Source organism: Geotrypetes seraphini, chromosome 5 (genome assembly GCF_902459505.1).
Source record: "Geotrypetes seraphini chromosome 5, aGeoSer1.1, whole genome shotgun sequence".
Classification (NCBI taxonomy): Eukaryota; Metazoa; Chordata; class Amphibia; order Gymnophiona; family Dermophiidae; genus Geotrypetes; species Geotrypetes seraphini.
This window is the reverse complement of record NC_047088.1, coordinates 208038048-208056069: the sequence shown is the minus strand read 5'-3', so window position 1 is coordinate 208056069 and position 18022 is coordinate 208038048. Positions and strand designations below refer to the sequence as shown.

Genomic DNA, 18022 nt, shown 5'->3' with positions numbered 1-18022 from the left:
AAACACTATCTTGTAAGCTTCTCTGACAATATCCAAGACCCAAAGATCTGTCATTAAGCTTTCCTAGGTCCCCTAAAAGTCCGACAGCTGACTTCCAATTTTCTAAAAGGCAGCTGGAGGCCTTGGCTCCTTATTGGCTGCCATTGTGGCCCAGGATTCTGTATTTTGGATTTTCCAGCTTCCGGAATATCTCTGTCTGCAACCTTGATAGGTTCTCTGATATAAGCCTCCTGAGGAGTGCTGGTGAATGGTGAAAGCATTGGAACCCCCAAAAGGAGCTCTGGTTCTGGCTTCTAGCCGTTTGAGATCTGCTGTCTGGTATGGACTTTGGATGACAATCTTGCACACTGGCCATAAGATCATCCAGGCATTTGCCAAAATGCATCTGTCCCTTTAAGGGGAGGCTGCTAAGAGTAGCCTTGGACATTGAATCACCTGCCCATTGTCCAATCCACAGCATGTGTTGCACTGAGATGGAGTATGTGGAGACTTAAATTACATTATAAAGTGCATCAGCCACATAGTCCACTCCTGCCAGCACAAACTGAGGTAATGGCTCAGCCACTGTCATGTCCAGGGTTCGCAGCCATGAATGGCAGATGTGTGCTACAAAAAAAGCAGCTGACACCACCTTAACTCCTAGGGTCAGGACCTCAAACTGCCTCCTGAGGACCATATCCACTCTGCGGTCCTGTGTATCTTTCAGCATAACTCCTCCTTCACTGGTAATGGCATGTGTTTAGTTACCTGTGCCACCAGCAAACATTTACTGGAACTCTTGATCCAGAGGATACAGCCTAGTCATGGCTTTCATCTCTTTGAGGGAATCTACCAGGATCTCCCAGGGCTCTGGAACCAGGAGTTTCATGTCTGAGTGCCATGGAAAGGATGTGGGCTGAGATCGGACCCCACTCAAAAGAGAACACTGAGATGACTGGGGCTAAAGCGGATCAATCTTGAGCCCACAGAGAGACTCAGTAATAATGTCTGGCAGGGTCGAAGGCTTAAACAGCCGCCATATGAAGGGATCCTCTCCTGGGTCCGCAGCCAGGACTCCATCCTGATCCTCAACACAGGAGGCCAAATCTCCCATCAAGGAGGACTTGCTTTGAGACAGTAAGGGGATCAAGACTGAACTTTTGTTGCCTGAATCCCTGTCTGAATGACAATCAGAGTCAAGGAGGAGCTCTGCTCCCCTCAAATAAGTGCTCTGAGAATTTTTAGAGGCATGCGCATGCGCATGCCTGCCAGAGCAGATTAATGAACTCTGAGGTAAAGACCTTAGTAGGCAACTCTCCTTCCCCTTTAGAAGTGAGGAAATGCCTCTTTTTTGACTGAGGAGTCTCTCCACCAGTTCAATGCACTATGCCACTGTTCGCCACTTCTGGGGAAAGTTTTGATCCCCTAACAGGTTCAAAAGCCATGTGCCATGCCAGAGAGGCTGCGTGGGAGCTAAAATTGAAGTTCTCATCTTCTTGCTTCGCTCAACGCAGCACGTGACACAAGGGCATTCTTCCGCCACCCATCCTTTGCAAACAAGGGATGATATAGGGGTACTAGAGTCAGAGAACTCCATCCACAGCACTTTGAAAGCAGAATGAGGTGTTTTGGAGAAGTTTGAGAACTTAGAAAAAAAATGGGAAAATCTAAGATGGCCACTGCTGGTGAATTTTAGTGCTAAAAAACAGTATAAAATCACCTCAGGGTTGACCAAAAACCTCAAAAAACTGGATTTTAGGGTAGGGGGACCAAAGACCTAGCTGTAGAAGCAGCTTTTTAAGAACCCCTTGATTTTTCCCACAGGCTGTCACAGTCTTACTCACCGACCATGTGTTGGGGAAATGCTGCTGCTGCTTCTGCTCCTTTCAGGTGTAGCTGTTCTAGGAGAAGCCCTCTGCTTCCAGTTACTCAGCCACTTTGTTGGGATCTTCGGGCTGCCAGTTGGACCTCTTTGACTCTCAACCCCACCAGAACTCTCATGAAAAAAGTGTGTGGGGGGAAAGGGGAGATAAAACGCAGCCAGGCCACAATGAGTGCCCCAAAGGAATTCTATTAGCGCCTAAAGAGCCTGTACTCCAGCCCCTGACCAAATCAAAGTGGTGAGCAAACACCAGGGGAACAGACCCTGAGCTCCACTAATCTTCAGCAGGTTGGCTGAAAGAGGTCCCCGAAGAATACACTTGCCAGCTGCAGATTTTAAATCTGGTTCTCTCCACACAGAGTAGATCCTTAACAAAGGGATCTTCGATTTTATGAAAATGACCATGACTAGAGCGAAAAACCACAAAACTATTGCAAAATAAAAAAAGAAACAAACCGTGCAGATCAGAAGACACCTTTCATGCTTGCCTGCAGAAAGGGAAACTGAAGGGAGCAGCAGACTCCTGGGAGAAGGAGGAGGTTTCAAAAGCTGTGATTTGATATGTTTCTGAGGTATGCTTGCAAGAATGGACAGAATACCCTAAGGTTCAGCAAACCATTCCTATTGCACTGGAATCCATGCTAGTTGTTTAATGCAGCTTAATAAAAAGCCATCTTATACCAAACCATTTCCATTGTGTGGACACCGTACAGATTAACAAAACTTACACCTATAGTGACCTTTCTTAAATGTGTAAGTGAACTTTCAGTGGCAGTGTATGAAAAGTGCCATCAAAATGTCTTACTGAATATCCAGGTACTATCAGTGTAATGCCAGGGCAGAGGAGGGTAGAGAGAAGGCATTTTTATGTATAGAAATAGTGGTGATATTGAGCCACTATCTATATAACTAAGCCATTAAAGTTAGGATATAATAATTGCTGCCATAATTTATTGTTTACAGCAGTGTATCACAAACTGTGTGCCACGAGACGCCGGCAAGGAGAGGCACCAGCTGACTGCCTACAGGACATGCTTCTTGTGGCGTGAGGCACGTCCTGTCGGCAGTCAGCTGGCACCTCTCCTCCTCCATCAACCCCCCCCCCCTCCCCACTGGTGGCTCAAGACCTCCGCGCATGAGTGGATGTCGACGTGATGATCACGTCGATGTCCATGCATTTCTGGATGCTCTCCAGCTAAGGCCCTGGGTTTAGTGTGCTGTGGCTCCAGAGAGTTTGTGAGATACTGGTTTGCAGATTATTTGGTATATTGCTAAATCAGGGGATGCTCAAAGCAGTTTGCAATCTAAAAGCAAAGACAGAAAGGAATACCAGCACTTGTGAAGAAGAGAAATAAAAAAAAAACCAGTTAGCTACTTTATAAGTTCGCTGGCTATAAATGACTATGCTCAGTTCACCGACTTTTCAACAGCACTGAATACAGGTACACCACTGATTTTCCGGCAACGGATGGCCTGACACCTCCTTTAGTCCAGACAAAATTACAAGCAGAAACATCAAATTCCCGCATCCGCCAGACATGTTTACTGGACAGTTCACATGTGGATTGTTTATACTGCACTTGCTGGTGAAGATGCCTCAATTTTGTGAGATTCTTAGCTTAATTTAAGAGCCTAGCAGTGTATAATTAGTGGGTTAGAATGTGTTATAAAGGTGACCACTGTTGGTTCGGCAAAACGGTTAATCCGGCATGGGTTTGGAACCAGGAGTGCCGGAAAATCGGTGGTGCGTCTATATATGTAAATATTTTCAATGACATGCAGTCGGCACGGGTATTGAACAGTCAGGATGATTTTGGATTAATGAATATTTTCATGCAGTAAACCTGAAGGTCTCAATTAAATTTTATTACCATGCAGTTTTACAATAGAAGTCTACAAATAATGGATGAACATGTAAAGGTCAAATATATATATATGTACACATATGCATACTGTTTACTTACTCTACATTCTTGGCCCATTCTGGAGGGTTACTCAGGGTCATGAACACACAGTTGGTCAAAATAGTGCACATAATGAGCATGCTGAATAAGGTAGAATTTAGTCAAGGAATTCAAAAGAAAATTTCAGTTTGTTTATACAATGGCGTACCTAACTTTTGGTTGCCACCAGTGATGCAGCACCTCTTTCCAGTAGGCGTATCACCCCCCCCCCCCTTGCGCCCTCCCTCCAGTACAAGGGTTCATTGAGAAGTGGTGGAGCTGAGGTCTACAGACTTCTGTTGGCTCAGCCAGTCTCCTGCCTTCTCTGTCAACTCCCTATTCCGGGGACCGAGGACCAGCAGAGCCAACAGAAGCCTGTAGACTGAAGCTCCACCACTACTCGATACACTCCCTTACTTCCTGTACCTGGGACTGGATGCACCTACCACTCTGCACTTGGTACGCCATTGTGTTTATACATTAAAGCGTTTAAATAAAATTGCAACCTATTGCCTACAATTGAAATGTTAAGAACAACAAACAAAACATAAGGACCCTTTTACTAAAGTGCTTAGCAATTGCTGTGCTTGAAAAGCATCACGAAGGTGAGGGGAAGGGAAGGAGATGCCCCGAAGAGGGGAAGAGATGCCCGGACTGAAGAAAGAGGTTTTGAACTCTGAAAGCTAATTAAGAAATGTATTAATCCAATAAAATGGTGGGCACTACATTTTCTTCTCACCATGCCACTTGCTTCTTACCCAAATGCCAAGTATAAATACCTAAGTTGGTGGGCTTCCCAAAATCCTGCTGGCTGAAGATCCCTTCCTCTAGTTCGGCAGCCAGAACTCTTCAAGCTCTATAGTTGGCGGAAGCTCAGAGATACTGCCGCTAGCTACAAAGCTTGGAGATTTACTAGCTGCTGGACTGGAGGAGGTGATCTTCAATTGGCAGGGTTTTCAGATCCCCACCAGGGAGATGGCTATTTTCTGGTGGACCTGGACCTGGGATCCCTGTGTGTTCAGTACAGAAAGAAGGGCATATCTGTTTTTATTTCTCCAGTGTTGTAATACTTGCTGAGTTTAATTTCTTGGGGTTTGCAGTTCAATTTCTATTTGTGATTTCATGTTCTGTATTTGGTAAAGGTCTGTCTGTGTTTTGTGTGTAAAGAAGTCCTTTAAAGTTGTTTTGTGTGTAGTAGTAATGGGGGGAGGGGATATTGAGGGGAGGGTGCAGAGAGGAGAGGAGGATCAGGGGTACCCTCCTTAATTTCTGCCCTGGGCCCCAGCATGTCTAAACCAGCCCTGGTGGTAACCCATGCGTTAAGTGCTTTTCATGTTATGGGGAATGGCATGGGTGGAGAATGGGCATGGGAGTGCTGCACTTAGCGCATGCTAGCTGGCTAATGTGCAGTCAACTCAGGACCATTTACTGCCTCCTAAACAGGAGGTGCTAAGTCCTTCCACATAACTGAGGCCAGTTGCAGGAGCTACATATGAAAATGCTGGTTCTGCCCCCAAGTGGTTGCCATGTAAAATTTGCATCTGCTCTGCAGCAAAGTTCCACATTGAGCCACAGTAACTGTACATTTTACTGCACTTTAGTAAAAGAGCCCCACAATACAACCTCTGTTAAAGTAGTAAACTTCTATAGCATATTATTTCTAAATACAAATATGCCAGCAGATGAAGATACAAGTTCAACAGTTGCATGCCAAAATAAATATTTGGCACTATAAGAAAACGTAATTTTTGAACATTCATTATTTTAAGATGACATTTTTTTTAACTTATTGCCTAGTTTACAAGGCTCAGTTTCTATAATAACTGCAAAAAGGATATTTTATAGAATTTCATTTACTGATATTATGCTCAAGGAATTTATTTTTTTACAGTAGAAAGGAATTTTAGTTTTTGGAATACAGTACTTTTAATAAGATATGCAAACAGATTTAGCATACATTAATGGATTATACAATGGACTGTGCAGCATGTAGTGTGCACTAATCGTATGATAAATTCGTTAGCACACCTTACCTCCCCCCCCCCTCCATTTACAAAGCTGCGGGAGCAGCTGCCACGCAGCAAACACTCCATATGGGCGTCGGAATGAACACTGCAACAGCAGCTTCTACTGTGGCTTTGTAAACGGAGCCCTTAGTAAAAGGACTTCATTGAGGGCTCCCTTTACAAAGCTACAGTAGCAAGTACTGGCATGTCAAATGCAATGCAGCCCATAGGAGTGTGTGGCGCAGTGGCTAAAGCTACAGCCTCAGCACCCTGGGGTTGTGGGTCCTTGTGACCCTGGGCAAGTCACTTAATCCTCCCATTGCCCCAGGTACATTAGACAGATTGTGAGCCCACTGGGACAGACACAGAAAAATGCATGATTACCTGAGTAAACCATTCTGAGCTCCCTTGGGAGAACGGTATAGAAAACTGAATAAATAAATAAATAAATAGGAACTGCGTCACTACCGCAGCTTTGTGAAAAGGGCCCTGAAAACATTAATCATAATAGAATAAATCTGCAGTTACATGCACAACAAAAGTAACTACAATAATATTACCTACTACTACTACTTATCATTTCTATAGCGCTACTGTATATCAAAGCATGGAAGAGACAGTCCCTGCTCAAAAGAGCTTACAAGATAGACAAACTGGACAAGAAGGTGCATCAATACACAGTGCTAAGGCGGGGGAATTACAGAGGGAATGGGACAAATATTGGTGCTTAGCAGCCTCCAATCTCCCCTTGATAAAAAATAAAGAGTCCCATTTTACTAAGCCATGATAGCAATTCTGCCGCAGTACATGTACCAAAGTCCATTCTTTCCCTGTGGGCCTAAGTGCATTTGCCATGTGCATTAACTATGGCAGCATTGCCACCACAGCTTTGTAAAAGGGGCCCAAAACAGACAGTATTCACACTATGGTTTCAAAATTACTGACATGGGGGGAAGAATTTTTTTAAAATATTTTTATTTTCTTGAAGTTATTGCATATTTAAAGGAAAGGTAAGGAAGGGGTATGTGGAATGGATATCAAGGGTATGTGTTATTTTTTTTTTTTTAGAACTGTATCAAATATCATATTTTGCTATTCGGCCAAATACGAATAATGAAAAATATTATTTGACCGAATACAAATAATGGACATTGAGCTTTAACACAACAAATAATATAGGAAACAATATGAAATTAGAGTTCAAGGGGAGAATTCATCAATGGGTGCAAATGATTAGCGCATGCTAAATTCTAAAGATGTCCATAGGAATATAATGGATGTCTTCAGCGTTTAGCGCATGCTAAAGTGTTTATTTCAGTAAGATTTTACATAATAGAGCCCCAGATTATTCATATTCAAATTTAGATCACTATTTGGCTGAATGCAAATAATGTATTTGGGGCCAAATCGAATGCAAATATTCAGTACAGCCCTATATTTGTATTATTGTTTTAATTATATCAGGCCAAGGGAAAGGCTGTTCTATGCTGATTGTTTTTGTGTGTTGATTGTAAACCATTTTGAATGACTTTGTTTAGGAAAATGGTAAATAAATATTAATTAAATATAATTAATACCAATTGCTTTTCCGTAATAAAAATGTTGAATTATGTTTAAATACATTAATATATCTTTCAATTTATTTCATTGATAAAGGGCTCCTTTTACAAAGGTGCGTTAGGGCCTTAACGCACAGAATAGCGCGTGCTAAATTGCCCCGCGCGCTAGCCGCTACCGCCTCCTCTTGAGCAGGCGGTAGTTTTTGGGGTAGCGCACTCTATAGCGCACGCTAATCCGGTGCATGCGCTAAAAACGCTAGCGCACCTTTGTAAAAGGAGCCCAAAATGTTTTCATTCCTGAAAGATGGCATAACTACTTTTTACAATAAACTATTTTTGATCTATAATTTCAAGGATAGTTGGTTTACTGAACTTGTCTCACTGCAACTAAAAGATGATCTGTATGGTTTTTTTTCTGCAACTAGTCAAAAATTTATTTATTTAGGGGTCCTTCTGCTATGGCTTAGCATGCAATAATAGAATTAGCGTACACAAAGGGGTAAGTTCATCAAGCAATGTTAGGGCCTTCATGTGTGTTAAAGCCTATAGGTAAAAAGCTGTTAGAGCTCTTTAAGTCATATAAAGGGGCAAATAATGTGACTTAAATCCATAACATTAGTATTCGCACTCTGTCACTGCTATCGATAGCAAGACATAACCTTACCCACAACTACTTAATCACACAAATAATCACATAACTCATATTAGTGGAAGAACTATTTGGCCGCAGCTTTATTAACTATCTTAACATCATCTCAAAAACACATCACAATCCATATCGAACAACCCCAAACCCCCAATGTGGTTTTCACACACCCATGAAGCTATTCAGTGATGAAACTAGCTTCCTTTAAGTTCTTAAATTGTATCATATCATCTCAAATTCACAATCCAATCCATATCAAACAACAAATCCCCAATGTGTTATACATACCCCCAGGGAGCTATTCAGTGACAAAACTAGCTCCCCTTAAGTTCTTAAACTGCGTAGCCTCCCCCAAATATGACCCACGGTAACGCCAGGCCATGCCTCCCCTTGCTGCAGTGTCGCCTGCAAGAATTGCGTTTAATTATTTATTAACTGCAGGTGCCCCAAACACAACTGGGTCCAATACCACATTTTTCCATCCCCCTTGTCAGCTGCGATCTCCCCCTCCCACCCAAACACTGAAAGCGCCCAACTGCCCCTAACCCAGAAACCCTCGAACAACAACAACACAATCCCGTGGAAGGGTGGGTGAGATAAATTTTTCCTAGCCCTACCCTGTCCTTCCCTGTTTTCCTCACAATCCAACCTACCAAAAACACTTGACCAATCAAACTACTCCTCCTCCAATCTCCCCATTTACCCCAACCAATCACCATTTGTTTACATCTACCTTTAACCCTTTATCTCCTTATTCCCAACAACCTGCATTCTAATCCCCTGCCCATCAGCACCAAAAACTAACCTCTTTCCTACCCCCTTCTTTTAAACTTTAATTACTCCTAGCAGGTGACTAAGCTCAGCTAATGTTATCTGCAGCTTAATATCTTCCCCACTTAATGCACAGTTAATTCCTAGAACCAGGTTACTTTACTACATGACTGTTTTGCAGTAGCTTGACTGTTATCACACATTAAACCATGTGATACTGATTACCATGTGTTTTCAGTATTTTTTGTCATGGATGTAGAATGGGAAAAGAGTAGGCATGGAAGCATTAGACAGTTAGTGCATTACCATTACATCATTCTAACTGGCTAAAACAAAGTTAATGTAGGATCTCCTAGAGCCTCCTAAATAGGAGGAATAAGTGGCCCCATATTAATTCTCAGCGGGTACCATGTACTACAGGGAACATTAATGCAAGACCTGTAATCAAAGTCACTGGGAACGCTACTTCTTGATTTGTTTTGGGCTTGCTGCACATTAAAATCCTGCATTAAAAGGTGCCGTTTATTAAAAGGTGCCGTTTATAGAATCTGGGCCTAAGCACCTAGATCGGCATGCCTAGCCGATGTAGGTGCCTAACTTATTTAATAGACTTAATTAGTGTCACTAATGAGCAATTATGAGCTCATAATTTGCTAAATTTAAAATTAATTGGGTGGTTGGCATCTAACTCAATAGGTGTCTACTGCTTTTGGGTAGGTGCCTACCAGAAAGTGAGTGTGGTTAGGGGTGGATCGTGGGCGTATCTTCAGCATGTTCTATGTGTAGGCGCCTAAACTGGACTTAGGCACCAGTATTTAGGCCAAGAAAATCCTGGCATAAACAGGAAGGACCTAAGGTTTTGATACCTACGGTACCTAAATTCAATGTAGGTGCTGCTAGGCACAATTCTATAAATAGCAACTACCGTATTTTTCACTCCATAAAATGTACCTAACCATAAGATGCACCCTAAATTTAGAGGAGGAAAACAAGAAAAAAAAAACCTATTCTAAACCAAATTCTCCCTGCTAGGCTCTGTATCCAACCCCACACTCCTTGCCAAGCTCTGAACCCTGTTCCCCCCCCCTCCCTGCCAGCCTCTGTACCCTGTCCCACCTCTGGTGGTCTAGTGGTAGGCCGGGACAGTGCAGGCAGGCCTAGTGGCTGGCAGGCAGGTAGGTAGTGCTAGTAGCTGGCAGGCAGGGACAGGGCACAGGGCTAGTAGCTGTCAAGCAGGGCTAGTGGCTGACAGGCAGATAGGGACAGGGCAGGCAGGGACAGGGCACAAGGCAGGCTGGCCTACTGGCTGGCATACAGGTAGGGACAGGGCAGGCAGGCCTAGTGGCTGGCAGGCAGGTAGGCAGGGCTAGTAGCTGGCAGGCAGGGACAGGGCACAGGGCTAGTAGCTGTCAAGCAGGGCTAGTGGCTGACAGGCAGATAGGGACAGGGCAGGCAAGGACAGGGCACAAGGCAGGCTGGCCTACTGGCTGGCATACAGGTAGGGACAGGGCAGGCAGGCCTAGTGGCTGGCAGGCAGGTAGGCAGGGCTAGTAGCTGGCAGGCAGGGACAGGGCACAGGGCTAGTAGCTGTCAAGCAGGGCTAATAGTTGGCAGGCAGGCAGGGTTAGTGGCTGGCTGGTAGGCAGGCCTAGTGGCAAGCAGGTAGGGGCGGCCCAACCCCTCATACATTTTTTACTTTTTAAAATCCCAGCAGGGCCCCCCGTACCTTTTTGTACTCTCTTCCCGGTACCTTTTTCTACTCCCGGCATTTCCCTCACTGGACGGCTGCGGCAGTGACCTTTTTGGACTCCCGGCACTTCCCCCGCTGGATGGCTGCAGCAGCGAAAGGCAGAGTGGCGAATAAGGCAGGCATGAGCTTCTCGCGCACCTGCCTGGTCCTGAGCTACTGCGTGGATGGCTGTCATCAGTTCTCACGAGAACTGATGGCAACCATCCAGCCGTCTAGAGGGAGAAGCGCCGGGAGTCCATAAAGGTCACTGCAGCAGCCGTCCAGCCAGGGAAGCGCCGGGAGTAGAAAAAGGTACTGGGGGGAGGGGAGAGGTTGTACAAAAAGGTACCGAGGGGGGTGGGGTGGTATTCACTCCATAAGGCGCACCCTTATTTCCAACCACTTTTTGGAGCGAAAAATATGGTGCTATGTGCCACGTTCCTTGGCGCTTATCTTTTAGGCGCCATTTATAGAATCTGGGCCTTAATGCTACAGCCTGCTTAATGTCAAGAACTTATTTTATCCCTGGCGAGTGTTTTTAAGAAATATCAAGAATAAACTCTGCCTAATGTCACACCATTGGTTAATAACGTTAACAGGTTTAGCTGCCAGGTGGTTTAAAATCCACCGCCTAATATCACAAGTCACTGCTGTTGAAAAGCTAAATTACATTGCTCCTTTTTATTATATAATGGCTGCTAGTTCAGCAGTGGCTTCACAGGTGTGATGTCATACAGGCTCCAATTAGTAGTAATGTGGCTGCTTCTGTGTGCATACTAAAATGGTTGTTCTACATTGGCAGACTCCTGCACCGAGCTTGTAAATGATTTTATGGCAATTGTTAGAATGTAGATTTGGACTTAAAAGCAAAAATGATGAAGCCTATAAAATCACACACTTTTTTTTCTGCTGCAGGTCATCCTATTGTACTTAAATAATGTGGTGAACTAAACATAGACCTATTGAAACATCATATGCTGCCCTCTTGTGCATCACTTGGTACAACTCATGTTAATGTCAACTCCATTTAATATCACACAAATTTGACATTAAGTGGGTTTGACTGTACTGACAATAAGTACTGAACGTGTTATCTAGAAGTATGTTTTAAGAATGGCATATTATTCACTTTTTCTTTTTTTTGTGCAATGTATGGCATTTGGGCAAAACATTTGTGTTATTTTGATTGAAAACACATCATCTCCCTTGATAACATGAGCATTAATTGCAACAAAAATGCACTTTTTGTAACACAAGCATTCATTTTAGTACTTTTTTAGTAACTCTATCTCAATGTACAGTATTCTAAAAAGATTTTGGGGCAGATACATACAAGAAAAATGCATCACAAAATATTATAATCACATTCTTTTTAAAAATTACCTCCAGGGCGGTTATTAAGTCATTTTTGCACATTTTTGTCATAAAAGTGCTTAAATAGCCTCTTATAAAATACTGATTGACATGCAGTGCATTTTTTTTTCTAGTGCAGTGCATTTTTTTTTTTTTTAAATTCCAGGCTATCCATCAGGGGTGGGGTGATCATTGAAGGACCTACCCCACAACAGCAAGGCCCCCTGCAACTCACCACAGCATCTACAAAAAGGTGGCATCTACAAAAAGGTGGCTCTTTCATTAATACTTGAGGATGATAAGTCAATTTTAGCACACAATGGAAAAGGTGCCAGTACTCAATGCCCCCTGAAATAAAGCTCTGCTGGCATGAACGTGCATGCCATGACATGATGGCACATATTTTGTTAATGGGCATGTAGCTGGACAGAGTTTGGATAGAGTAAAGGCAGATTTAGCATAAATGTGCATAGATAATAAATGCCTTAATCTAAAGTATTGCATCAGTGTGTCAAGTACAGTATATGCCTTCATTTATACCAGCTCTCATAAGAACATAAGAATAGCCTTATGGGGTCAGACCAATGGTCTATCAAGCCCAGTAGCCCGTTCTCACGGTGGCCAAAAACCCAAGGAGCAGCAATATTCCATGCTACCGATCCAGGGCAAACAGTGACTTCCCCCAGGTCTTTCTCAGTAACAGACTATGGACTTTTTCTCCAGGAAATTGTCCAAATCTTTCTTAAAACCAGCTACGCTATCCGCTCTTACCACAACCTCTGGCAATGCGTTCCAGAACTTAACTATTCTCTGGGTGAAAAAACATTTCCTCCTATTGGGTTTAAATATATTTCCCTGTAACTTCATCAAGTGTCCCCTAGTCTTTGTAGTTTTTGATGGAGTGAAAAATCAATCCACTTGTACCTGTTCTACTCCACACAGGATTTTGGAGACTTCAATCATATCTCCCCTCAGCTGTCTCTTTTCCAAGCTGAAAAGCCCTAACTTTTTAAATCTTTCCTCATACAAGAGGAGTTCCATCCCCTTTATCATCTTGGTCGCTCTTCTTTGAACCTTTTCTAGCATCACTATATCTTTCTTGAGATAAGGAGACCAGAAATGAACACAATACTCCGGATGAAGTCACACCATGGAGCAATACAGCAGCATTATAACATTCTTAGTCTTGTAAACCATCCCTTTTTTAAAAATAACTCCTAGCATCCTGTTTGCTTTTTTGGCCGCCGCCACACATTAGGCGAGAAGGTTTCATCATATTGACTATGATGACACCCAAATCCTTTTCTTGGGCGCTAACCCCGAAGGTGGACCCTAGCATCCGGTAACTGATTCGGGTTATTCTTTCCAATGTGCATCACTTTGCATTTCTCCACATTACATTTCTTCTGCCACTTGGATGCCCAGTCTTCCAGTTTTCTAAGGTCTACCTACAATATTTCACAATCTGCATGCGTTTTAACAACTTTGAACAGTCTAGTGCTGGGGTGGGTAACGAGGGCCAAAATCCATTCGGGTTTTCAGTATTTCCTCAATGAATATGCGTGAGATCTATTTGCCTGAACTGCCTCCCATTGTATGCAAATGGATCTCATTCATATTCATTGGGGAAATCCTAAAAACCCGACTGGATTCTGACCCTCGTTGCCCACCCCTGGTTTAGTGTCATCTGCAAATTTAATCATCTCACTCGTCGTTCCAATTTCCAGATCATAATAAGTTAAATAGCACCATTCCCAGTATAAACCCCTGCAGCACTTCACTGTTTACTCTCCTGCATGACCATTTAATCCTACCCTATCCTCTGTTTTCTATGCAATAACCAAACAGATGCAAATGATCCAACTTCTTTGAAGGTATGCTTCTGCCACATATGCCAGTAGCCTTTGGGCTACTGAAGCATATACATCCAGATATAGAAGGTACTTTTCTGTACCTAAAGAGCTCACCATTTAAAAAACACATAAAGAGCTGAAGTGGGATTTGACTTGGGGTCCTCTGGTTTTCAGTCCCCTGTTCTAACCATTAGACGTCTCTTCCGCTCCATAGGGCTTCTGGCCATTTAAATTGCCTGTCTGGGGCAGGAAGACTTTCATATCAGTTATGATAAGGACCCTTCATAATGTCAGGCACTCATGTCAGAGGGAACAAAGGGGTTTCAAAGGCAGAGAGGTCTGTTTTCATGGTGAAAGTTCCACGCAGATCCTGAAATTAGGCGTCACTAGGTGGACTCGATTAGGCCACCTTATGTAGGCATCCTATATAGAATCAGGCCCTTGTGCATATAAATCACCTATCTTAACATAAGAACATAAGCAATGCCTCTGCTGGGTCAGACCTGAGGTCCATCGTGCCCAGCAGTCTGCTCACGCGGCGGCCCAACAGGTCCAGGACCTGTGCAGTAATCCTCTATCTATACCCCTCTATCCCCTTTTCCAGCAGGAAATTGTCCAATCCTTTCTTGAACCCCAGTACTGTTCTCTGCCCTATTACGCCCTCTGGAAGCACATTCCAGGTGTCCACCACACATTGGGTAAAGAAGAACTTCCTAGCATTCATTTTGAATCTGTCCCCTTTCAACTTTTCCGAAATGCCCTCTTCTTCTTTTATTTTTCGAAAGTTTGAAGAATCTGTCCCTCTCTACTCTCTCTATGCCCTTCATGATCTTGTAAATCTCTATCATATCCCCTCTAAGTCTCCTCTTCTCCAGGGAAAAGAGTCCCAGTTTTCTCAATCTCTTAGTGTATGAAAGGTTTTCCAAACCTTTTAACAGACGTGTCACTCTCCTCTGAACCCTCTCGAGTATCGCCATATCCTTCTTAAGGTACGGCGACCAATATTTGACGTAGTACTCCAGATGCGGATGCACCATCGCCTGATACAACGGCAGGATAACTTCTTTCGTTCTGGTTGTAATACTCTTCTTGATTATGCCTAGCATTCTGTTTGCCTTCTTAGCGGCCGCTGCGCACTGTGCCATAGGCTTCATTGTCATGTCCACCATTACCCCCAAGTCCCTTTATTGGGTACTCTCATTCAATAATATCCCTCTCATCGTATGGTTGTACCTCGGATTTCTGTTTCCCACATGTAATACTTTACATTTCTCAACGTTGAACTTCATCTGCCATCTCGTCGCCCATTCCTCTAGTTTGTTCAAGTCCCTTTGCAATTCTTTGCAGTCTTCTTTAGTCCGAGCTCCACTAAATAGTTTGGTGTCGTCCACAAATTTTATTATCTCACACTTCGTCCCTGTTTTTAGATCATTTATGAATATATTAAATAGCAGCGGCCCGAGCACCGAGCCCTGCGGGATGCCACTCGTGACCCTCCTCCAGTCCGAGTAGTGGCCCTTCACTCCTACCCTCTGTTTCCTACCCACCAACCAGTTTCTGATCCATCTATGTACGTCTCCTTCCACCCCATGGTTCTTCAGTTTCCGGAGTAGGTGTTCATGGGGCACCTTGTCAAAGGCTTTTTGGAAATCTAGATATATGATGTCTATGGGGTCTCCTTTGTCCATCTGTTTGTTAATTCCTGCGAAGAAGTGCAATATGTTAGGAACGATCTCCCCTTGCAGAAACCATGTTGGCTGGTTATCAGAAGTTCGTTTCTTTCAAAATCATCAATGTTTTCTTTTATCAGTGCTTCCGCCATTTTTCCCGGAACCGAGGTCACCTCTTGATCCCTTTTTAAAGGCTATCTTCCAGTCTTCCGGGATCATGCCTGTTTTCAGGGATAGATTGCAAATTTGCTGCAGTAGTTCCGCTCTCTCCTCCTTTAATTCCTTCAGAACTCTTGGATGGATTCCGTCCGGACCCAGGGATTTGTCAGTTTTTAGTTTTTCTATCTGCCTGCGTACATCTTCAAGGCTCACTTCCATGGATATTAATTTTTCTGCTTGATTTCCATTGAAGAATTGCTCAGGTTCCGGTATGTTGGATGTGTCTTCGTTTGTAAATACAGACGAAAAGAACATGTTAAGTGTTTCTGTCACTTCTTTCACCACTCCCTTCCTGTCTCCATCGTCCAGCAGTCCCACCTCCTCCCTAGCCGGTTGCTTCCCTTTAACATATCTAAAGAACGGTTTGAAATTTTGTGCTTCCCTGGCTAGCCTCTCTTCATACTCTCTTTTGGCTTTTCGAACCACTCGGTGACATTCTTTTTGATACTTCCTGTGCTCTTTCCAGTTCCCCTCAGTTTTGTCCTTTTTCCATTTCCTAAATGAATTTTTCTTATTGCCTATCGCTTCCTTCACTATTTTATTTATCCATGCCGGGTCTTTTGTTCGACTCTTTTTGCACCCCTTCCTGAATCTGGGGATATACAGATTTTGCGCCTCGCTCACCGTGTTCTTGAGAAAAGACCAGGCATGTTCTACCGTTTGCCATTTTTTGGAAGTGTTCGTAAGTTTCTTCCTCACCATTTCCCTCATTGCTTCGTAGTTTCCTTTCCTGAAGTTGAAAGTTGTCACTATGGTTCTCTTTCCTTTCGGTATTCCTACCTCAACCTTGAACTTGATCATGTTATGATCGCTGTTTCCCAACGGTCCCACTACCTCTACTTCCTTTGCAGGTCCCCTTAACCCATTTAGGATTAGATCCAGAGTGGCATTTCCAATCGTTGGTTCTCTAACAAGCTAATCCATGAAACAATCTTGTATAGCCTCCAGGAATTCTGTCTCCCTAGCGCATTTTGAGCTTCTAAGACTCCAGCCAAAAGTATTTACTTTGTTCTATGAAATTCCTACTTTTACCTCCATCATAGTGGAGGCATTCATAGGGCAGGGTTTATTTGGGGAGAAAACCATGCACATAAATTTGGATTTGGCAGAAAAAGAGACACAGATCTCTTTGACTACCTTAGACAATTTTGAAAGAGAAAATATTTGGCTACTTTCACTTTGAAATCTAGGGCAAAGAACATAAGTAAAATGTATTTGTAGACTTTGTAGCAACATAGATAGTTATATAATAGTCCTCCAAAAGTATTTAACACCCCCTCCCCTTTTTACAAAACTGCAGCAAGTAGGAATTCTATGAGCATCAGAGCTGTTATTGTTGTGGCTGGCGCTACAACCACACTACGGTTTTGTAAAAGGGGAAGGGGAAGTTAAGATCTACATGATATTTTTTTCCAGTGAATACCTTTAATTATTTTTTACTCTATGAAATAATAAGAACTAAAAGAAAACTGAATAAGCAGAAAAAAATTAAATTATATTTAAGTAAATTACATATTTAAGATAATGAAATCATCAGTATCATGAGACTGTTTAATGTTTACATTGACTGTTCGGAAGCAGCATTTCCATGATGCAGTTGTAAAGGATATGAATGTACTAAAACCTTAATAGCTACTTTTCTAAGAGGATTGAAAGGAGTTAAAATGTACAAGGCAGATGTGGCACTGAAGCGGAAGATTGCCTTCCCTCTATTCAATACTATAAAAGTCTGGAAAAAAAAAACAAAAAACAAAGGCACAATGAAAAACTATAGTGTTAGAAAATGTCTGCCTAAAGAATGCATGAAATACACAGAAGGCGCAAATATTTATGTGCACATTACGTATATAAATATTTAGAATACTAGCATATATGCATGATTGCATGCACTAAAGTGCATATATGCTAGCATGCTGCCAAAGTATCATTCTCCAAATAGTACTTTCATAGCATGTATTTCAGGGTGGGTGTACACAGAGGCAGAGCATGTGTGGAACATAGGCAGGGTTCCCACTTATGCACGTTATCCTACAGAATGCTGTAAGTTATGTACATCCTTACCACTCTTAAGTACTCATATTTACACTAGAACTATGGCTGGTGCCTAATGGTAAATGCTGGGCACATACATGGTGTCTGGGAAAAACGGGACCCCCCCTGCACAGTTTCAAAATACTTTGCAATTGATTTAGTATGACCTTTGAAGATACATTAGCACAATGGGCGTTTTTGTTAGTTAATTCATAATTTGTGTTCAAAGTTCTCCTTGACACATTCATGAGGTCTTTGACTCCCCTGTGCTGTTAAGGGAAGGGGACCCGCGTCCAGGAAGTGGCTTCAACAGAGAGACAAGGCTGGCATGAGCAGCACGATGGAGATGTTGCTTGCAACAGCACACACCAATCATTAGCG

At 43.0% G+C, this 18022-nt stretch overlaps 1 protein-coding gene across 5 annotated transcripts in view; it reads right to left on the bottom strand.

Annotated features, from left to right (window-relative positions):
• Nucleotides 1–18022, bottom strand: part of LOC117360465 (sodium channel protein type 2 subunit alpha-like) — a 526898-nt gene that overhangs the window by 274233 nt on the left and 234643 nt on the right. For all 5 annotated transcript variants that reach the window (XM_033944237.1, XM_033944239.1, XM_033944238.1 and 2 more), the window contains 2 exons: nucleotides 17221–17339; nucleotides 3826–3915 (listed from right to left, as the gene is read on the bottom strand). In XM_033944237.1, the coding sequence (XP_033800128.1) occupies nucleotides 3826–3915; nucleotides 17221–17339 (209 nt within the window). The remainder of the gene's footprint in view (nucleotides 1–3825; nucleotides 3916–17220; nucleotides 17340–18022) is intronic.